This window comes from Natator depressus, chromosome 5 (assembly GCF_965152275.1).
Source record: "Natator depressus isolate rNatDep1 chromosome 5, rNatDep2.hap1, whole genome shotgun sequence".
NCBI classification, from domain to species: Eukaryota; Metazoa; Chordata; order Testudines; family Cheloniidae; genus Natator; species Natator depressus.
In genome coordinates, this window is record NC_134238.1 from 88,961,942 (window position 1) to 88,985,824 (window position 23,883).

Genomic DNA, 23,883 nt, shown 5'->3' on the forward strand with positions numbered 1-23,883 from the left:
CTCTGGCGTTGTGGTGGTGCTAGGGGGCAGATGGGAAGGTTTCCTCCTATTTCCTGCTACTAGGTGGCCGGGGTGGTGAAGATGTGGCCGGGCCTCAACGTCTGCACGGCTCCCCTAGGCTGGGGCAACGGGGTGGGAGGTGGCGGCTGTGGCACGGGGACTGCCCCTGCAGCGGGCGCGTGGGGGGAGCCCCGGCTGCTGTCTCTGTCCCGGGAGGGTGCGACAGACCGCGCGTGGGGCCCGGCCAGGGGGCAGCAGCGTGGGCGTGGAGCCGGCTGGTGCCCGGAGGGGCGGAGGGAGCTGCCCAACCTGCCTGGGAGCGCTCAGCTCCCTCCCCGTTCATTGGCAGGCTCCCCTCGCCGTGCTTCCTGCTCCGGCCGCCGCGCCGCCAGCCGCAGCCGCCGCTTCCTCCGGGCCGCGGGGAGGTTGCTGAGAGCCGGGAAGGTGCTGCCGGCCGGGCAGTCCCCCAGGAGCGAGCGGGCCGTGGCGCGCTGCGAGCGGCGGAGAAAGGTGAGCGAGTCTCGGGGCCGCCGCTCTGCGGGGCCGGCCCGCCCCGCCCCCTCTTGCCCTTCCCCGGCGGCGGGAGCGCATCCCTGCGGGGACTGGCTCGCTCGCGGGCCGGGCTCCTGCTTGGCTCGCTCCTCGCTGCACCCAGTGCCTGGGCTCGAACGTGCGCGAGGAGAGCAGCCTGGCCATGGAGGGAAGGGGGCTAGTTCCCCTCCCCCAGGGAGCCCCGGTTGATACGGTCCCTCGCAGAGTCAGCTGCCATGTAGCTAAGCCCTGCTCCTCCGAGCTGGCAAAGGGTGTCCCGGCTCTTACACCCCGTCTCTCTGGTAGGGAGTTTCTTCGCCCACCAGTGAAACGCAGCCACATCTTGGGGGGTGGGGGCGCATTTAAGTGCGCAGCCAGCCATACTGAGGTGCCGCCCACTGATTGGTGCAGGGGTCGGTGAGAAGTAAGAGAAGGAAGCAAAGTACCACAAGGCTACTCTGGAAAAGTGTCACCGTCTGATTCTGGTCCGGAAGGGGATTTGGGGAGGGGCTTTATCCTTTCTCCTGGGCCTGCCTCTGGTCTTTGGAGAAAAGCCACCCAGAGGCTGGATTATAGCACCTGGAGTGGAGACTTGGCCAGGGGAAGGAGTGGTTGGAAAAATAAACGTGCTCAGTCATGGTAGTTATCAGATGAGGGTAACTGCCGCATTGTGAATGTTTCACCATTTATTTTTATCTAGGGCTTGTCTATACTGGCAATTTACAGCGCTGCAACTTTCTCTCTCAGGGGTGTGAAAAAACACCCTCCTGAGTGCAGCAAGTTTCAGCGCTGTAAAGCACCAGTGTAGACAGTGCACCAGGGCTGGGAGCTGCACCCCTTGTGGAGGTGTTTTTTTTTTCAAAGCTCTGGGCCACTGCGCCATGACCACGCAAGCCACGTTAAAGCGCTGCTGGTGTAGACTAGCCCTTGGAACCTCTCAGAACCTCTGCTTAGACTGGTGAGGGTGTATGTGTGGGCACATTTTTATATATATTATATACATTTTTGTGTATTTATATATAATATCCACGCTTGATCAGGGAAGGAAAACTAATAATGGGTGACATGAAGAAGGTTGTGATGTTTCATGCCTATTTTTCTTTAGTCTTCACTTAAAAATGTTAATGGTGACCAGATACTCAACATAATTAATATTAACGTGGGGGAGAAACAGATTTCAGAATAGGGAAAGAGCAGGGTAAATAATATTTAGCTAAATTAGATGTATTCAGGGTAGCAGGGCCTGATGAAATTCATCCTAGGGTACTTAGGGAACTAGCTGAAGCAATCTCAGAACCACTAGTGATTGTCTTTGAGAACTCATAGAGCAGACAGGGGAGGTCACAGAATACTGGAGAAGGGCAAACATCCTACCTATCTTTAGAAAGGAGGACAAAGGGAACCTGAGTAATTATAAACCAGTCAGCCTACATTTGATACCTGGAAAAATACTGGAACAAATTACTGAACAATCAACTTTTGACCATCTAGACAACAATAAGTAATAGCCAGCATGGATTTGTCAAGAACAAATCATGCCTAACCAACTTAATTTCCTTCTTTGACAGGGTTACTGGCCTAATGGCTTGGGGAAGCAGTAGATATGATAGATCTTAATTTTAGTAAGGCTTTTGACACAGTGTTATATGACATGCCCATAAGCAAACTAGGAGAATGTGGTCTCTATGAAATTACTATAAGGTGGGTGCATAACTGGTTGAAAGACCATACTCAAAGAGTAGTTATAAATGGTTCTCTATGAAACAGAGAGGGTTTTTCTAGTGGGGCCCTACAGGGGTCTGTCCTGAACTATTCAGTATTTTCAGTAATGACTTAGAAAGGAGAGTATGCTTATAAAATTTGCAGATGACATTAAGCTGTGAGGGGTTGCAAGAATTTTGAAGGAGAGAACTAGAATTCAAAATAACCGTGACAAATTGGAGAACTGATCTGAACTCAACAAGATGAAATTAAATAAAGACAAGTGCCAAACTACAAAGAAGAAGAGGTTAGGGATCCTGCCCTAACCTAACATTGTTGCATGGATTCTAAATATCCACTGTTCTGTTACTAAGGACTTCCTACTTTTAAAATTTCTCCCACTTGATAAGGCACTCCCCCAAAAGCATGTGAAATCAGTTGTCGAGCACAGTGTTTCTCAACAACCGGTCCCTGAGATCTCCCTGACACACTTTAAGAAGGCAGCAAGTCCCTGCTATCAAAAAGGTTGAGAAACACTGGTAAACCGTTGAGCTGAGTTGAGTTGTTGACATCATGCAAGATGCCTAGACAAAGAAGTAAACAATTGGGAGCCACACTGGCCTTTGCTTACACTAGAAACCCAGGACAATTCAGAGATTCGAAGGCCTATTCCTATCTTTAACTCCGCTTGATCATGGGATGGGTCCTTTTCACTTGGGGCTAGTCTACACTGGCAATGCTAAAGCGCTGCTGCGGGAGCGCTTTAACGTGGCTTGCATAGTTGCTGGGAGAGAGCTCTTCCAGTGCTCTAAAAAACCCACTTCCGCGAGAGGTGTAGTGACCAGCGCTGGGAGCATGGCTCCCAGGGCTGGTGCACTGTTTACACTGGCGCTTTACAGCACTGACACTTGTTGCGCTCAGAGGGGTATTTTTTTCACACCCCTGAGCAAGAAAGTTGCAGCGCTGTAAATTGCCAGTATAGACAACCCCTTAAATTAACAACAGTTTGCTTAGCAGAAGGTGTTAAGAGGGAACATGCAGTGATTGTAATGTTAATGCTTCTGTAAGAAGAGAACTTCCCTGGGTGACTCCAATCAAATGCCATGTGAAGTGGCATTAGAAGAGAGAGACTGCGGTATCATTTTGGTGCTTTTTTCCCCCATTTCTAGGCATCCCTTTTACTCTCCTAACATTGTTTTATGTGGCGTTTTTGTGGACTTGAGGCATTGTGAGATTCCATTTTAGATGGTGATATTAAAAGGGACATTAAAAGTAAAAATCATACTGTATAAAACTTTCCAATTCCCTGCTACTAGTCACACCCTAGGTTATTAAAACTGAAAACATAAAAAATCCGATTTACGGGGATTATTTATGGTGATTTTTGAGTTTTACTGCATGTGCAATTAAGCTATTCAGTCTTGCTTTCGCTCATAGTCAATTTCACTTTCAGGTTCTCAATGTTGCAAACAAAACAAAGGGAGTATTTATTTAAAACAACAGTTGCTGCTGGATTTTCTATATCAGTTGTGAAAACACTTTTATTGGCTGTTAATTTTTGAAATGTATATGTAATTCTGAAACTTCAAACTATTTTGAGCCACAAACCTCTGTAGGTTCTGCTATCTGTCAAGTAAAGGGAGGACAATATCCTTAAAGCAATTAGTTCTACTTTTGGCATCTCAGAGGGTATTAAATTAAAGGAGAAAATAAATATTCCATGATTTTAAAGTAATAGAGTAGCAGTAACAAAGAAAGAAGGAATAGTACGTTTCAGTGTTTCCTGGCTATTTTAATAAACTATTTGTGGCTTAAGTTCTCCCTTTTATCATGGCTCTGAGCCCGTGAATCACAGAGGGGTTTCATATGATGCTTGCGTCATAATGATCAAAATGTTAAGCAGTTAAATCTGCTATGCTCTCTAAATGTTACCCATTCATTTCCTGTGGACTTTAAAAAGAGGTAATTTGATAGTTTGAACAAATATTGACTCAATGACATCACAACGTCTGATAGATTCTTTTTTTTTCTTTTTTATGATGACTGCCATCTTGGATCAAACCAGTGACCCTCCTAGAGACAAGCACTCTGTACAGTGGCTATTTCCAGATGCTTTAGAGCAGTGTTTCTCAAATAGGGGTATTCATACCCCTGGGGATACACAGAGATCTTGCAGAGGGTACATCAACTCATTTAGATATTTGCCTAGTTTTACAATGGACTACATAAAAAGCACTAGCGAAGTCAGTACAAACTAAAATTTCACACAGGCAGGACTTGTTTGTAGTGCTCTATATACTATACACTGAAATGTAAGTACAATACTTATATTCCAATTGATTTATTTTATAATTATCTGGTAAAAATGAGAAAGTCAGCAATTTTTCGGTAATAGTGTGCTGCGACCCTTGCATTTTTATGTCTGATTTTGTAAGTAAATAGTTTTTAAGGGAGGTGAAACTCGGGGTTCTCAAGACAAATCAGATTCCTGCTATGTGTTTTCTGAGTGTTTTCCTGTATGTGTTTATGCAGGTAACTGGACACATTAATCTCATGATGATACCTGTATGATGGGGAAAATATGATTCTCCCACACAGCTCAGGGGTTTCGCTGCTTCCACCACACTTGTGTGGTGTTAGCTGCTTTACTTTCCCCAGAATGCCATTTGTCCCAAGTAATCCACAGGAGGTCAGAGCTGCTCCTCTCCACTGGAACTGCCCTCTCCTGCAATTGCCTGAATGGACTCCCCTGCCCACAAGGACTTTTCCTCCCTCACTGTGGAATGGAGGGGTACATCTCACGTAAGAAGTAACCATTTCCCATGGGTTTTATTTACACAGAGGTAGCTTCAGCAGGGCATATTCAGCAGTATGCTCAAGTGCCGGATTCCCAGGTGGAAACCAAGAACGGAGGCTGTAGTGAATAAAGGAAGTGTAATGACATGATGACTATCTCTGTGATTCACTAGCTACCTTCTGCATGTTTTGCACTAGTGCAAGCCCCTTTCAGTTTGTCCAGAGATTGGAGCCATCCCTTTTGTCAACTACAGTCATGCACTCCATATAGCCTTCCATCGGAGTTATTTCAAAGGCCCTGTCCTTGCAGTCCGGCACTCTTGTTAGAGAGGAAGAGAGCTGGTGAGCATGGCTTGTCTGGATGCTTCTCGCTATCTCCTGGCCCCTGCTTCACAGTTGTCTGCCGTTCCACAGCCATGTAGAGCCTTGGTTGCCCAGTGTACTCTGTGGGTTTGTGCCCACTTGATAGGTGGATTACTGAGAATATCTGTAAATGGAGGAACATGCACACCCCTTTCACTTTCTGTCTGTGCTGCTACTTTCTCTACTGTACTGCTTGCTCTGCTGCTTAGTTGTGTAGACCCCTGTAGGGATGGTCTGCACAGATGGCGAACTGGATCCATCCACACTGCACCTGTCTCGGATGCTAAGTCAATGTTTTAAGTAGGGTTGTGGCAGCAAAGTGGCATGAATTGACCTTCAGGTATCAGAGAACTTGGCTCTAAATATCTTATCATGGATTGTTAGATGAAGTTAATTTTTTCATAATTTCAAAAGCATGCTTTGAGTGTTGGCCTATTTTGTCCAAAATCAAATAATAATGAAACTCCATATTCCACACTTTTCCAGTAGATTCTGCAGATTACTAAGGGTGGTGGGGAAGGGGAGAAATTATTCCATGGCTGTTTGAATACCTTTCCTTCCTTCAGTCTTTGTTCAGTATCCTCATCTGTGCTTGCTGTTTGAGCTCAGCCAGACTTTCCAAGACACTTGGAAATTGTGCCTGCAAGCCAAGATCTTCAGCTTTCCTTTTAGGATTTTGAGTCAGTCTTCCCTCAGGGGCCTTTCACAATACATTTTACTTTGTCTTTGACTGCAGTGTTAGTCTAGAGTTAATATATTTGCTAAATAACATTAATCTGTCGTTGTGGTGTCAAACAGGACGCTCAGTATACAACAGGAAATAGGAATTACACAACTGCCTATTTTTAATTATTTTGAGACTTAACTCCTAAAAGTATATTGTATAAGAAATGAAGCTAAGGCATGCATTGATTTCCTTGAGTAACATGGACTCTAAAATAAAGCATCTTTTGAAAAAGCATCTCTAGGTCAACAAAATAGAAGACCCTAAACCCACAGTTAACAGTAGGACAGTCGTTATATAATCTACCTAATGTGAATTGATGCAGCTTTTGTTTTGCACATTCTGTGGAGGACCTTTAAGGAGGAAGATTCCTTCATGTAAATTGTGACTTGCTTACCCATGAATCAAAAAACTACTTTCATAGCAATTTCAATAACTATATGTTGTACCACCACGCATCTACATTGTACAAATTAATATCTATATAATCATGTTTGTAACATTTACTAGGCTGCTTGCTTAGCTGTGTAACAAACTGTTTCCAATATGCAGTGCTAGCTAGGTACTTTAAGCAGGCGTAAACAGTGATAAGAGTTTAACAGACTCCTGCCCATCAGATGAGTAAAACTACATCTCTATTTCTATTTTCAAGTTGGAAGTTTTGCTGCCTGTTAACCGAAAGGGTTCTTTCTCCCACGTTCTCTGTTGGGAATGCTTACTTTTAACCATGTGTCCTCCTTTGTTCTAAAAATAATAACTGCCTAGTAAAAGAATGTTGTTTTACTTTTTGATGAATCTTCTGGTTTTTAGTAGTTTGGGACCCTGTTCTTGTAACTTTCAAAACTTTAAAGTGATCCCCTTCAGATGTATCTACTTAGCCTGTAAGCTTTTGGGGAGAAGACTTTTTTGTTTTGTTTTTTGATAGCATCTTCCACAACAGGGCCTCGATCCTGATTTGGGGTCTGGAGTACTAACTTAATATAAACACTAAACTCTCAGACAAGTATAGAACAACGTTTCCATGAATATTAACTGTTTAAATCCAAGCAACCTTTTATGGAGTTTCCAGAGAGACAAACCCATTAACGATGCAGTTCCTATGGTAAAATCAGCACTTCTGGAGAGAACCATATATAAGCAATGGGCTATCAAATTGGTGCATTGTAACAATCTATCAAATCCTTTGAAATCCCTTTTGAGCTTTCTAGTCATTCCACATGGGAAGGTGCATATTGAATTTACGGTTCCTTCATTTTAACAGTGTGGCTGCCTTAGGCTTCTAGCTTGAAAAATGACTTGCTTCTTCTACCTCAAACTGCCAAACCCCCCAACTTAATGACACTTTATGAAATAATTGGAATGAATGTTGCAATATGCTTTGTGCTATCTAATGTCATATTGTATAATCTTTCAATGTTTGCCAGCAAGCAAACGAGTAGGCATATAACTAAAGACAGAGAATAAGTTAAAAATGAAAGTTTCATTTTGCTTGTAATTTGAGGTGATATTAAGATAGATTTCAAATGTATATAAAGAACAAATATTTCATTTAACTAATGTGTCAGTGTGAATCATCCCTCTCTTGCCACCTCTTATCTTTGTCACAGATGAGAGATTTTTTGTCTTTTTCTAAATGCTATGTAAAAGGAGTAAAGGCTTCCCACGGCTTTGCTGGAGCCTCCCTTGAGAAGGGCTGACAGATAGCATTCCAATACTTAGTGACACACATTCCCATATGTCCCTTCACTTCATGCACTGGCTAAATTGTCATGGTATCTGTCTCTCTCTTTTGGCCCCTATCTCTTTGTTGTTTTTGTCATCTTCTGTGTTTCATTTTTATAAAGTTTTTTTCCCCTTTTGCTCCTCCTTCCCTGACGGCTTCCACTCCGTGTAGCTACACCAGGGGTGGGCAAACTACGGCCCAGGGGCCGCATCCAGCCCTCTAGACATTTTAATCCAGCCTTTGAGCTCCCGCTAGGGAGCAGGGTCAGGGGCTTGCCTCACTCTGCGCAGCTCCCAGAAGCAGTGGCATGTCCCCCCTCCGGCTCTTATGTGTAAGGGCAGCCAGGGGGCTCTGCGTGCTGCCCCTGCTGCTCCCATTGGCCAGGAACCAATGGGAGCTGCAGGGGTGGTGCCTGCGGACAGGGCAGTGCACAGAGCCGCCTGGCCGAAGCTCCGCGTAGGAGCCAGACGGGAGACATGCCGCTGCTTCTGGGAGCTGCTTGAGGTAAGTACCACCCAGAGCCTGCACCCTGACCTCCTCCTGCGCCCCAACCCCCTGCCCCAATCCTGATCCCCCTCCCACCCTCTGAATCCCTCGGTCCCAGCCTGGAGTACCCTCCCACAACCCGAACTCCTTATTTCTGGCCCCACCCCAGAGCTTTCACCCCCTCCCGCACCCCAACCCCTAATTTTGAGACCATTTATGGCCTGCCATACAAATTCCATACCCAAATGTGGCCCACGGGCCAAAAAGTTTGCCCACCCCTGAACTACACAGTGCCTGTGGTGGCCCCTGGGTCTGTGCTGTAGATTTTCTTGATCCTATGCCAAATGCAGTGAAACCAGTGGGGAGAGATGCTTTAGCTGGCTGACTTCTGTGTGACGGTGCCACAGTCCCCCTGCCTGAAGTGCTCCCATTGCCAGCGGGCTGTATTTAAGGCTTTGTTGTTCCAATTAAGCCACACCTGTTTTTTTTACAGCTGGGAGGGAAGGCAGGTGGCTTTCAAGAAACCACACTATTTCCTGTTGCAGCAATGACAGGACAGATATCAGGTTATACAATTTTATCTGGCATTGCTTCTGTCCTGCTTGCTGTTCAAACCCTAAAGTAGTCTGGCACTTTGTGCATTCCCCCACCGCTCTTGAGGTTGGGGAAAGAAAAAAGAAAAGGCGTTGCTTAATTGGAACAACAAAACCTTAAACATTGTGCCAACTATTTTAAAAGCAGGCTCTACTAGGGCATTGTAATACTGGTAAGCAGTAAAATCAATTTCTCTGCTGTTCACTTGCTGCTGATGTCCTCTTTCACCCTCTCTGTGATTTGGTTTACTTCCATCCGTAGATCTGCTGGGAATTTCCACCATCATTAAATACTTAATAAGGTAGGGAATTGGATCCCATTGGGATAGCAAGTTAACTAGTTGGTCTCTTTATTAAAAACACACCTATTCAGAGAATGTACAAAATATTAACAGAAAATCCATCCCATTCAAATTGGGGCAATTGTTATACTTATAAGACGCACATGGGATCTTTATAGGGGAGAAGGCAGCACACCGCATTTATTGAGAATACAACAGTTAGTATATGCTTTTCAATCACACGCACACACAGTCCTGCCAGTTGATGTGTAGAGTTACCAGTCCAGAGTCTGGATCAATCTAGTGGCCAGCCAGATTGGTCGCAGAGGGGAGCGGGGCTCTGTCGGTCACGATCCGATGCTCCTGGAGTGTGGCAAGACGAACCCAAAGTCCCATGGCCAAGCACCCTGTTCTTATAGTCTTTTTTTTCTCCGTTGAAGTCTATGGATTTTGCTGTGTCAGTTTGTGACTGCAAAAAGAAAAGGAGTACTTGTAGCACCTTAGAGATTAACAAATTTATTTGAACATAAGCTTTCGTGAGCTACAGCTCACTTCATCGGATGCATTCAGTGGAAACCTGATTGCTTTTTCATTGTTCTTAAGATCCAAGGATTTGGGTCTGTGTTCACCTATGCAAATTGGTGAGGATTTTTATCAAGCCTTCCCCAGGAAAGGGGATATAGGGTTTGGGAGGATTTTGGGGGGAAAGACGTTTCCAAGCGGGCTCTTTCCCTGTTATATATTTGTTAGATGCTTGGTGGTGGCAGCAATAAAGTCCAGGGGCAAAAGGTAAAATAGTTTGTACCTTGGGGAAGTTTTAATCTAAGCTGGTAAAAATAAGATTGGGGGTTTTTCATGAAGGTCCCCACATCTGTACCCTAGAGTTCAGAGTGGGGAAGGAACTTTGACATGGTTACTTCTTAATTGGTGTATCTTTTGATGTAAACATTCCAATACACCTCTGAGAGGGTCATCCTGTCCTGGTTCTGATTTAATTGATTGTCCTGCCTTTAGGGGTGCCAGCCTTTACCTCAGGGTCGTTAATCTTCCCTTCCTTCATTATGGATGCGTGTCGATGATTCTCTGGTGTTGTTAAGTCTCTTCACTCCTTCTTCCTTGACCATCTGGCTATAACAATGGCCTTCACACCTTATCTTTTCCTGATGCATACATTCCTCATTCACACAGTCTTTTACAGAGACCTTTGAGAATACAAATAGTGTCAGTTTATTTTGAATCTCCTTTACATAGACACAATACAAGATCCTGTCTGTCTTACTAAACCTTAAAACAAAGAAATGTATATTTAACTAGAGTGCCTAGTTTGTAATACATATAGGAAACCATAGTAGACATTATAACTTATCCTAAAACAAAAGGGTGACCATAATCAGTCATAAGGATTGTTCTGGTCTGTTCCTGTCTTAATATCAGTACAGACACTGGCAGTCTGTCAGATGCATTTCTACCAATGTCTCAGAGGATCATTCCTTTCTGTTATTCAAATAGGATGGCTGGTAAAATGAAATCAAGACATACATTAGTACCTCTATTCTTGTAGTACAATTATAAAACCTACTCCTATACAATGTCCCAAAACTCTGTTTGCTATCCTTACCCACTGCATCAGGCTCACTTCTGTTTGTGAAATTCCAGCACCACACAGAATCTTAGATGTAGCTTCTTTCAGAGAAGATACTTTATTCTGTGATTGTTGTCTTTGATTTGATTCTCGAGTTATTTGGTACAAGTAGTATAATGGATGTTCAGGCTGTAGGAAATCTACTATTCTGTCTATTACAGTATGCCTTGAGATTCCAATTGAGACTGGGACTCTGTTGTGCTAGACCTCATATGGGCATTAAGAACAAACCCTATCTTGTGAAGTACACTGAGAGGTGTAGTTATGGGCAGCTGTTTTTCCCCACATAATGTGATCGTTTCTCTTTGCTCCTAGATTTATCAAAATATTCCATTTTATAGAAACAGCACTGGGTGCCAAAATGAAGTAATTCCTATCTGGTTTGGCACGACATAATTGTTAAGTATCTTACAACTATGAGATAGTTATACTTCCAGACTACAGACCAAGCGTTAGCAGTGTGTGGTCTGAACCTGCATACCTTACGAATTAAATGTGCGCATTTAAGTCAATTAAAGTTTTACCTCAATGCTTAAGAACTTCAGGATTGTCCCTAAAATAGTCACATCTGATTTAATAGCTTTTTTCCTCCACTTCCAAAAGAAAGAGGTTCATATGTAATGCTGAACCTAACTCCCCAATTATTTTGGCTACTACATGATCTTTGGTAGGATCACTAGCTATTTAGAGATCCTTGAAATGTCAAGACACAACATTGTTGACTGAAGAACTGCAATGTGATGAAACAGATTATTCTAACTGCTGCATCTAAATGCTGAGAACAAATCTCTGGGATTAAAAATTAAATAACAGAAAGCTGATACCTGTAGTGTAATGTTGGTTGAGGCACAGGAAATTCAGTTTCTTTCTCAAAAGGAGAGCTGACACCTTAAATCTGAGGTTGGTTAAAGCAAAGGAAGTGCATCTCCTGTCCAACCTGAATGCATGAGAAAGACAGAACTTTCAGAACTGTAAAGTGGGTTCTATTTATTTATTCGAAGTTGTGTAGTTCAACAATGGATTGGAAAGTTATAAAACTTTCCAGCAGGCAACTTCCAGTATGAGGAAAACCATTGGTTCTAATTTAGAGAATGCAGGTATCTTCTCGGGGGTGGAGAAAGATATAGTAGTATTTAGCTGCGATACTATAACAATTGTCTTTCTTCCGTGTCAACTTTTTGTGTTCTTTGTTTTTGTGCATTTAAGGGGAAAAACAATGTTTCATTCACTTATTTTGTTGTTTTGGTCTTTTAAAATAAGATGATGTGAAGTGCGAGGAATGCATTCAAAGGAGCAGATCTAATATGTAATGAATAGCCCCATTTAGAGCAGTTTAATCTTTTTTTCAAATGAAAAGTCATGCCTTTCTGGTATGTAATCTACATTTTACGTCTGTCAAATAATCTCACACAGATTACTAGAACTAAGGAATTAATTCACTGATCAACACATTATTTCAGTCATGATAGTGGATTAGTATGTGTATATTAGCTTCCCTACGACATTAGTAATTTGTCTATTTGTGATGGCTGTGTTTTCCAGTGAAATAAACAAGCAACTATTTAATTTTTTTTATGGATTTAATGATAACTAAATTAAAAACTCAAAGCTAATTTTGAGCGCTAAAACTATACATGAAACCATATGGCACTTTAAAAAAAGCATTTTTTAAAGTCACTAAACTAAGCATGTTTTTCAAAATTCTCAAATGAGACTTTCATATACCAAGAGGTATCCTAAGGCAGCTCTTCACATCTGACCTAGGCAAGATGTTTAAATTTTGTCATTGTTATGCTTTTCTCCTCATGCCTGCAAATAATACATGGCACATAGTGTAGCTCCATTCCCTGCCCTTTATGCAAATACCAAACCTGCTCCACCAGAATCTACAACTTGCAAGAAAGGAAGCTTTAAATCTATCATTATGCAAGCACAGGAGAAGAGCAGAATATCAGGAAGAAACACTACTCTATATTTTCTCCTGATGAAAGGAGCTGTAGTAGTCAGTGTCACCAACAAAAGAATCTGAAATTATACTAGCTTGGACAAATTTTAAAATGAAGGCCTAAGTCAGCCTACTGCATTGGGGACTAGACTGATCACCAACTGGGATGAGATACCAAAAAAAATCTATCCCTTTCCTCCCTCTGCCAATGGAGTAGCATTGCCCAGTTAGCATCCAACATTAGCCACTGCCAGCGAGGGGATAACTGACTAGGTAGACAATGGCTTCTTCCAGTATAGTGGTTATTGTGGCTCTTTATTATCTCATCAGGCTTTTATGCAGTATTCCACACTGAAATCCAGTGAAATTTGCCGTAAAAATTGATGGCACAGTATGGCCTTGTGATCTTCAGGTTCCAAATCCAGGGGAGAATGCTTTCCTTGCTGGGGATACTCCAATTCTTATTTACCCTAACTGAGCTATTGTAGAACCATAGCTGTTCTTGGTTCCAGTGAATGTCTGACCTACTCATAAAATTGTCTTAGCAAAGTAGTATGTAATGTGACTTATTTTAATTTTACAGATTTCCACAGTCTTTTGAAATGGTCGGGCTAGGAAACAGCCGTCGAGGGATGAAATCTCCACCTCTTCTAATAGCTGCGCTTGTGGCTTGTATGATTGTTCTGGGTTTCAATTACTGGATTGCAAGTTCCCGCAATGTTGATCTACAGGTAGTATTCTTATATTCCTTCCTGTATATTCAAATAGATATGGCTGCTAAAGGCATTTATTCTTGTGGACTGTATGAAAACAAACCAAAAACAGGGCAAAACTTTGAGTTTGCTTTGTAAATCTCCACTCCTAATAGTTTCCCAGCAAAGGGGTGAAGAGAAGTATCTGAAAGGCATTGCACTTGCACTAGCCATTGAGGTAATTTTGCAGCTTTATACTGTTATTATCACTCCATGAAAAACTTCCCTTGTTATTAAATATTCAAGTGTGGTGTTTGGTTGTGGATTGTTTTTTTTTTTGTTGTTCTTTCAGTACATCACCACTGAAACACCACATTTTTGCTCTTCATCAGTTACTGCCAACTTTTTTGTCTCCCAAAATTTTCCTTGCCTGCTCCTGCATTTGGGCTTAACAGCTGCCCTTGATGCTCAGGACCTTATAGAGTTACATAAAGAGGCAAGCAGCAGTTGATATCGGGCAAGCTAAAATGCAAAGTAACTTTCCCAGATTTTATTTCTATCAGACATAAGAAAACCTCTTTTTACTTTTTCAGAGGGGTGTTTAAAAATGACACTTTGACAGTTTCCAAGGCAATGATGTTTTCTTAAGGAAGATTTTGACTGAGAAGCCTAAATTAGATTTCTCAAATTTACCTAATCTTGATGTGTGGAAATGCGGTGCAGAACAAATTACTGCAGTTATGCAAGACAGAATGAATGAATGCTCGGGGGTCATGTGGTCCTTGTTAGCTGAGCTGGGGCATTTTATAATGCTCATCAGACCCTACAATCTAACTGAGATTCAGTGGGGCTCCACGTATGTGGTCTTAATTTCCTTTATAGACCTTGCTGAGGACTGGTGTCTTTGGCGGGACGATGTCTGTTTTGCTGAGACGATGAATGTTCGCTCTTAAACTAGCTAATGAGGTTCTGCAGGGAGTCTGGCCACATGGATCTAATTGCAAGACTGATGTCTCTAAGCCAAGTTGCTCCCTTCTGACCAGGAGTGTTTCAAGGTTGCACAGCCACTTGCCATACACTATGATATCCCCAGCAAGCCACTGTGCCTAGAGGCCAATGCCTGTGCTTTGCGTTCTCTCTGAGGGCTCTGAACAGTGTATTGCCAGCAGTTACAAGTTATCACATGACTCTAAGCAAGCACATGTATTCATAAGGTGAAAACATTACAGAGAAAACACACAAAAAATTCCACAAAAGTTCCTATACACATGCTAAAAGCAGAGGTCACCCATCAATCTTATGGGACCCTAGGAGGTCAAAGTCTTTCCAACCCTTCTGCAAGGGTTAGGGTCCTTAGACAGAAGGTCTTGAGACAGTTTAAATACAGCCTTTTTAAGCCAAAATCCTTTTCTTTGTTTTCCTACTCTCTGGAAACTCAGTTTGAAGCAGTATATGCAAGGCAGGTAGTACCCCTCTGGAGATATTTATAATGAGAGTGATTCACTGTGATCACCCCCATTGTTTTAGTTCTTGTAGGAGCTATGGTAACCCTTCCCGTGGAGCAGAACACAATCATACATACAAGCCCTGGCCCACAATGATACATAAATTTAATACAAGATGTTCCCCCAAGATACTATATGTAAGGACAATATCAGTCACAATTAACCCCACGTTTTCTTCTAAAAATGTCTCCCCTGGCAGAACAGCACACCAGAACTATGCTGGGTGGATTGGTTCATTTCTGGTGAAGTTGGGAGAGGAATGGTCAAACTGGGCTTGTAACAGAAAACTCGCCACAACCTTGTCTATGGAACAGATGCTCGATCTTCAGAGTTTACTGAATTTTAACTGGATTGACAGCTCTAGAAACCAAAGTCCTCTTTTCCTGCAGAACTGGTACCATGCTGTGTCATGACTTAATGTCCGGATACATTTTTCACCACTGCTCTTCCAGTGTGTCTTAGCCCTTCTCTGAGGGCAGAATTTCATATCTTATAGGGTTAGTTCAGCTTCTATGCTCCTTCAGTCCCTGGCCTCTCTCTGGGAGTGGTTACCTATCCATTAAGACCTGGGTTGAGACCATTTAGGTCATGACACAGGCCACAAAACTGGTTACAGATAGTGAATCAAAAGTCATTACCATCCTGGTCACACTTGATTCAGTAACCTAGAGGTGAGTTTGCCATTATTGATTGCCTATGCTGTGCAGTGCCTTTCCCCAAAGGAAATGTAAAATTCTTTACTTCCATTAAACCATCCCAGTGCCTTGGCAGCAGTTTGAAAAGAAGCACCATTCAGATCTTATGGGTTGGGCTGCACTTAGTCTTTACCATTACATTTTAAAACACACTTTCTATTTACTCACCCAGTTTCTTGGCAGGATTAAGATGGAATGAGTTCTCTGCTCCTGCGGTTTAATCTTGAGCATTTTTCTCTGTTTTTCCATTCTCTCATCTCCTATGGTAATTGCAGTGTAGGAGCTTAACCCCAGCTGCAAAGGGTAGGCAAGTGGCTTCTTTAAACGTGGCTCTGTCTAGCAGGGCATACTGTGGAGTAACAAGGCTAGAACTCTGCCCTTGAAGACTCAGTAGATAAAATGATTTTGATATATCCTGTTAGATTCCAGATTGAGTATAAAGTTCAGTCTGAGGCCGTAGATGTTTTCATATGCTTGACAAATGCTGTTGAAATTTGTACACCCTCCTCCCCCAAATCTCTACTGATTCTGGAAGTTACACAGATTAGAAGGAAGTATATAAATGACTCTTAGAGAAAAAGCAACAGAACATATAAGGTGCCTCCAGAGTGTCCTGCAAAAATTGAATCAATTCTTAAAAAACAAACAAACCCAAAATCCCCAGACTTAAATTCCTTGACATTTTCTTTATATATATGATGGTGATATTTCTTTTGTTGAATCTTCCACTGGTTCTCAGTATGGTCTTGAAGTGAGCCAGAAGAAAGTGTTAAATTTCCCATATTTATAAAGTTGGGTTCTTCACAAATATGTATCTTTGCCCTGCATTCATACACCACCTGCTGTGGTCTTACCTGATTACACAAAATAAGAAAGTCAGGCTAGGGCAGTACTTGTATGGGGGGTGGGAGGTTGGGTGGCTCTTTCAGAAATATCTATTGGTCATCTGAGTGGTGGTATTCTTTCCTCTGAGACCTAAACCCGTTCTGACCACTTAATCATTAAAGACCCTATGGCACTTTTTGCGAGGGTGGGGGTTTTAACTCTGGTGTCCAGCCAACTTGTATATTTCAATCTCTACTGACACTCTTCATGCAGGTTTAGTTATAAGGTATATGTGGTATTTGCTCCCTGCCCTAAACTGTTCCATAAGGTTGCTGTGTGTGGTTAATCAGCTAGTGGGTTTCACTAGTGGATGAAGCGGCCTCTTAATAGAAATGGCATATTAGTTTGGAGACTACTTGTAGGCCATAGAGCTATCTTAAAGGTATTTTATATAGTGGCAATTCAAGAAACCTACAGACCTATATTCTGTAAAACACTAGCTTAAGCACTTTTATTTGGGTTGAAACATTTGTTTTTATTAATTATGCTAATAAAAGTATTTAAAGCTTTGCTTTGCCCTTAGTGTAAGTGTTGTCATTGTGCACACTTGGGTTCCCAAACAGACAGAATTTAATTCTGCTCTGCCTGATTCTGGGACCAGAGCCTTTAAAACCCTTAAATGTAATCAGTGACTAATTGGAAATTCTTAAAAATCAATAACCACCCAATGGATTAGGCAACAACTTTGAGATGAGGGGCACTCTGTAAATGCAATATAAAAAGTAGCCAATGAAGACGAAGGTGGTACACTGAAAATCCGTAACAGGTGAATCAGATTTTCTCTCCACAGAAAGTTTGAAGTCAGATCATGCAAAGAAATACTCCTTGTAACACTAACTAATAGGAACCATCTATATTTATCTCTTGTTTATCTGCCTCCTTTCAGAGTCGGATTATGGAACTAGAAAGGAAAGTCCGCAGGGCGGCAGCAGAGAGAGGGGCTGTTGAACTAAAAAAGAATGAATTCCAAGGAGAACTAGAGAAGCAGCGTGAACAGATTGATAAAATCCAGTCCCTCCATGGTTTTCAGATGGAAAATGTCAATAAAGTGCACCAGGATGAGAAGGTAGGACCTCTTCAAGCTATGCTGTTGACCTTAGTGTGAAGCTCTCTCATGTGTGGAATTCTTACCACACTATTTTCTGTAACAAAATAGGATTATTAAAATCTTTCAGCTAATACAAAAGCAATCATGCAGACATCAGTACCAGTGGCAAAATGTGCAGTACTCAAAAAAAGGAATTCTAATACAGATCTCTAGTATTCAGAGTTGTAAAAGAAATGATGAATAATTTTTAATGGCAAAAATAATCCTTCCTGGGTGACAAAATGGGGGGCAATACATCAAAATCTGGTGTCTCATGGATGTGTTACATGCAGTTATAATATAACAAATATAGCATATGATGCTGTTGTTAAATAGCACTTTAGAAGTGACAGGTGGGATTTTCAGAAGTCCTTAGCATTGACCAAACTCTGCTCTTGTTTTGAAGTCAGTGATAAAAATAACTTAACCTGGCCTCATGATCCTGTGTTGGTCCTTTCTATGTCAAAAAACCTCTCTGTACATTGTTCATAATCATGATGGTAAATCCCAAAGTGTCATGGTCTCTTTGAAGGTTGAACACCACCTGGATCAATCTCTGGCTAGGTTCTTAAGGTGGTCTGGCTGGATATTCAGTTTATGTCCATCACTGCCAATCTTAGCATGCCATGGAAGATTTTGGTGCCCATGTGATCACCGGCCATGTAGGGGCTTTGCTTGGTAAACAAGCTTTAGAATTCATTGGTCTTCTATTCTAATAATATACCCATACCAAGAAAGCTGGTGAAATCCAGCTGGTGCTGATGGAGGTGGTTGCTGGGTTAAGCTTTGAATATCCTCATTTCTGATCTTGTCCTGCCACTTGCTATAGAACATCTGATGAATACGACAATAATTGAAAACATCAGTGCAGTGGTCTTCAGTCTTCCTCAGGACCTTCTTTTCACATGCAACAGCCTTTGTATAACTGTGGTTCTCTGCAGCTTCAGGACAGGTCTGATGTCATGACATCACCACAGAGGCCGCTGCAGGGATGGAAACATGGTAGCATCTGCTGTTATAGGAGTGTTCACATCTTCCAGCGTTGTCTTTGACTCTGCCCAAATATTTGACAGTTGTCACATGTTCGACATCTCATCCGGGTTGTAATCTCAAGCTAATGGCTACTTGATGGTAATGTCCACGGACTTCATTTTAACTGAATAAAAAGCCAGACTGATGTGCGCTGCTCTTGCCTGACCAGACTGGCGTTCAGCTGCAGCCATTCGCCAAACTGAGCCAACAAAATGATGTCATCAGCATATTCAAGATCTCAAAGTAGAATGGTGCTCAGCTTCCTGCCACTGACAGCTGCCTGCTCAAGCTTATCCACCAACCAGTCAATGCCGATATTAAACAACGATGGTGACAGGATGCAGCCTTGCTGAACATGGAAATAGGAAACCATTCTCTGTATCTACCATTAATTTGAACAATGCTTTGCATTTCACTATAGAGTTTTTCTGTCAATGATGCTGTCTTCCCAGGGATGCAGTTGCCTATTAGATCCCACAAACTTGCTAGACGCACTGAATCAAAGGCCAGATGGAAGTCTCTAAAAAACGCTGTGCATGCTTATTAAATTCAGCCATCTTCTCAACAGCTGCCTCAATGTAAAAGTTTGGTTGACAGTGGAATGACCAGGTCTAAAGCCACACTGAATCCCAGCATTTTACCACAAAGTGCATTGCTGATTCAAGACATTAACATTGAAGTGATGATTTTCCCTGGAGCTGACCACCGCTTAGTACCCCTATAGTTGCCTTATGGCCTTTACATTAACTTCTAAAATTAAAAATAGCAGCAAGAATTACAAGGGTGTTTGCATTCCCTTGTGCTTACATAGGTGGTAATGGTTGTTGTATGTATGTGAAGGTCTTGCACATTGTGCACCCCTCCCCAAACCCAATATGATTAGCAAAAAAGCTCAGAAGTATTCAGATACTTTTGCAGAAGAACTAGAATCTGTGAATTTTGAATGCTTGGGGCTGGCAATACTGCTTTAACAGATGGAAAATTCTTTATATGAAAAATGACACACATCTACTTTTAAATAATATTGTGACATCTTTAAATATAGCTTTCTCAGCCTTTTGTTACTAAAGTTCACTAGGGAGATGTTCGTTGTTCAAAGATTTCTTCTTTTGGAAACCATCCCTGATCCAGTAGTATCTTCCCCACATTGCTGCTGGATGACTTCTACTGATGGGAATCATTTTTGGGTTATTGTTCCTGTTATGGAATGCCTTCTGACCTACACTCTGAGTTGTGGCCTTCAGGTACCACCAGATCTCAGCAGACTGGATGTAGCTGATTAAACAGGAAAGTATAGGAGCTGTGTTAAGATAGACTTGGGCTCCACTGGAAATTGTATGGCACCTTATTCTGGACCATAGTTTGCTATTCAAAAACTTTGGATGGAAAAATACATTGTAAGTTATGAGATGCAACACTTGCAAACAAAAATCAGCAGCGGGCATTCAGACACTATGGTGAGGGAGGCGATTTAAGAATCTAAATATTGTTGGCTTCCTGTTACACCCCAATGTACTTTTTAAAAAACCTTGTTAAGTTTTGTTTTCCTTGAAAAGGCTTGAGAGACCAGGTTTATAATGTACTTATATATTTTATTTAAAAAATTTGCTCCAGTTTGAAATTAATCCTTGGCTGTTTTAAACACAATGCTCCAGAAAGGTGTTAACACTATCTCAGATGTTAATGTAGACAGAATCCCAGTGAGCACTTTCTTGTGGTTGGATTGTTGCCAGATTTCCTGTCTAGTAGTGATGGCTGCTGCTACTGCTGTGTCCTGTGGGACCTATTTGCCCTTACTTTCCTCAGTGAAGGTACCACTGTTTGAATCTCTGAATGTACAGCTCCGTAATACTAGGTACAACACCTCCCTCTCTATTTTTGGCATCTATCCATATTCCATTTCTGCTCCTCAAGCAGCACAGTCAAATAATGTCACCAGAAAAATGACATTACACTCTGCCTAACGTATAGACATCAGCACTTATGATATTTTGAAGTAATGTGAACTCTTGCATTTTACAGTTCCTTCCCTGTGGTAGATTCCCTCTGAACTGTGGGAGTGTTTGATTGTTAGATCTCTGTTTCCAAAATGCTTTCCTTTTTATGGTCCCTCCTAAAATGTAGGCCTTTAACATTCAGGAATGGAATACTTCCTAGGGTCTGCTGTTAAAACGACAAGGCCAGCATTGTAGCCCAGCCTATGTGAACATTAACACACTGGGCTCTCTGCTATCCTCTGCTTTTGTGAACAGAGAGTAGCATGTTCCAGCACACTAGCACTGGAAGGTGTGCATGCACTGGCCTGTTATACCTTCTAACTCTCCCATGGAAACCGTTTGTGGATGTGACACGTGGTCAGTCTCTGCCGCTTCAAATGAGGGGGAGGGCTGATTTCCATGGCCTCATGTTCTCAACTTCTCCCTCTCCCCCGCGCCACCATGTTGTGATCTTGGCACAAGATCTTACTGACTAAGCTGACATGGGTTCCCGCACTGCAGACTGGAAACCATCCTGGAGAGGGAAAGCTGATGGAAGCATGGTTGCTACAGGAGTGTGCTGCTCTGCAGTATTGACCTTGGCCTCCAGTGGAACCCCAGTTTACAACAGTTCTGTGGACTAAGCTCCCTGCCATTGTGGGGATGGAGGGCAACCCTGCCTTCTATGGTGAATGAGGAAGAAACGGAGGCCAGTTCAGTTTCCTTGTTCCTAGGAGGGAATGACGTGCATAAACGAACACTTAGCCCTTTATGGGAGAGCTTATACATTAGTACATTACTCCCTTTCTTCTCTCATACCCATGCTTTTTGAAGTGCTTTGACTGAGAAAAGAGTAATGGCTTTACAGATGGGGAGAGCTCTCAGAAGGAATGCTCTCTTACACAGAAATTCCAAGCCCTGAATTTTGGCAGTTACGTGCAATATGGTTAGCTAACTCATATTTCAGGCTGTTCCGTGAATGATCAGCATTTCCACAAAAACCTGATTGAAAACCAAAAGTATCTGTATGTGAAAGAGAGGGGATTTTTATTTATTTATGTTTATGTTTTTGCAGGGCACATGATGTGTGTGGGAATTAGGGAGAGTTCCATGGGCCTGGGAGAGAACAAATCTTTGGGCTGTAGATAGTTTTTACCAGAACAGACTCTCAGGTAACATGCAAGGTCAATCTATTGCTGCAGTTCTTTATTAGACATATTACCTTTCATTTCATTGTCCTACTGTATGTGTGTCAATGGATGAATAATTTTCAGGAGTTAATTATGCACTGGATTAGTAGCATATCAAATATGTATTGCCATGATGGCAGATAGTATAACACAGAAGATTTTTGGAAAAGAATTGTGAGATCAAGCTCAATAGAGCCCATCTGCACCTGAGATCCTTCTCCCTCCACTTCCTCAAGGACCTGCAGGATGGCAGCTTGCAGGGTGGCCTGCTGAGCAGGCTGATAACATCGGGGCTGCCCTTAGCTCCTGAGCAAGGTCAGCTGGGATGAAATCTACTTAAAATGGGTCAGATGCTGTCAACATCCATGCCCTCTTGTGGCTTAGGTGTGTTAGGAGCTTTGCCCACCAGGCAAAACAGCAGTCCTTCCAGCCCTACCCCAGTGTCTGGCAGAGAAAAAGCACCATGCCTTTTCTGAGGAGAGGCAGACTCTATACAGGGACTCCTTTGAGGTCAGCACAAAAGACTTCTCCATCTTCTTGCTACATACAACTGATGCCCCAGGGTGGCTGGAGTCGGGGAGGAGGGGTTGAGGTTGTCTATGGGGTATTAGCAGGAGAGTCACTGGTTGCTAGGGTAGATGGCTGTTCAAGCAGCTGGCTGAATGAGGATCCACCTGAGATGAAGGCAGTAAAGCTGGTTGGGAATTTTTCAACAATTTTTTTGTTGGAAAGTGCTCCATATGCAAACTGAAAACTTCGCCCCTTTTGTGGGAAGTTTCATCTTAACTTTTTGGGGTTTCATGGTGGAATTTTGCGGGTGGGGACAAGAGACCATTATAACCAGTAGCCCAGTGGTTATGGCACTCAGCTGGGATGCAGGAGACCTGAGTGTGTCTGCTGTGCCTGATTCAGAGCAGGAACTTGAACCCAGATCATCCACATCCACTGTGAGTGCCCTAACCATCAGGCTGTAGAGCCAGTCTCTCTTCCATTCTCAGTCTTTCCTGTTAGAACTGTTCAAATTTTCAAGGATTAATGCAGATTTGGCAAATCACTTATGGCAATTCAGACAGAAATAGATTGAAAAGAACAGGAAGCTTACATGAAGTCTCAATGAAGACAGATAAGGAATGAGAAGTTCAAAAGGGCACTTTTGAATCCATTAAACAATTTTTTAAAGGAGACCAATATCCTCTCTAGTTATCACTCGGCATTCATTGCATTTAGGATGTTCATAGGTCCATCATTTTCTGTTAAAACAATAACTGGAAAAATACCCCGTATATAGGCTCTATCCATTTTTTTAAATTGTTTGGTTAAACAGTTAATGCATATTCTAATTTTTTGTTGTGTTTGGATTTAAATAATCCATTTTAAAATTCAAAATAGGAACACTAAGTAGTTTTTTTAAAAAACTTAGTTCTACAACTAAGTAGTTTAAAAAAGAATACGTACAACAGCTTTGTATATTGGATGCGGAATACATTTCCCCATTGCTTATTCACAGCTTTTCACAATGTGCCACAATTGTTCTTCACATCTCCCTTGGGGAAAGGTTCAGTTCATATTGCATGCATCTGAGATATATACCTATCAATATGCTTCATTTTAGTTCAGTTAGTGAGAAACCACAATGTTGTCTTTAATACCCTACTGTTGTCTCTATCACTAGTCCTATATGTTTCAGCATTTGTAAATCTGTATATTAAATACTTTTCACCTACATTAAATATGCATATTTACAGACTGTATTTATTCAGCTTTCACTGTTAATTGGTCTGAGCCTTTTAGTGTTGGTCACCTGAACAAGCAATAGAAAAATAGAAATAGAATAGAAATCAGCAATAGAAATAGAAATAGAATTGCAATAGAAAAAGCAATAAATAAACTTTAACATGAATACCCACAATTTTTCATTCTATCTTGTAAATCAGTTTCTTAATGGAAGTACAAACACATCCTTATTTTGGGGATGTGAAAGAAGGTCTACCCCTTTAAGGGACAGGCTGGAGCCTACAGCCTGGGGATAATCCAGC

At 42.1% G+C, this 23,883-nt stretch overlaps 1 protein-coding gene across 2 annotated transcripts in view; it reads left to right on the forward strand.

Moving 5' to 3' along the window:
• The first annotated feature begins 354 nt into the window (after positions 1-354).
• The window catches only part of GOLM1 (golgi membrane protein 1), a 57,755-nt gene continuing 34,226 nt past the window's right edge, over positions 355-23,883 (forward strand). For both annotated transcript variants that reach the window (XM_074953168.1, XM_074953169.1), the window contains exons 1-3: positions 355-510; positions 13,369-13,516; positions 17,449-17,628. In XM_074953168.1, coding sequence (XP_074809269.1) covers positions 13,388-13,516; positions 17,449-17,628 — 309 coding nt within the window. In that variant the 5' untranslated portion in view covers positions 355-510; positions 13,369-13,387. The remainder of the gene's footprint in view (positions 511-13,368; positions 13,517-17,448; positions 17,629-23,883) is intronic.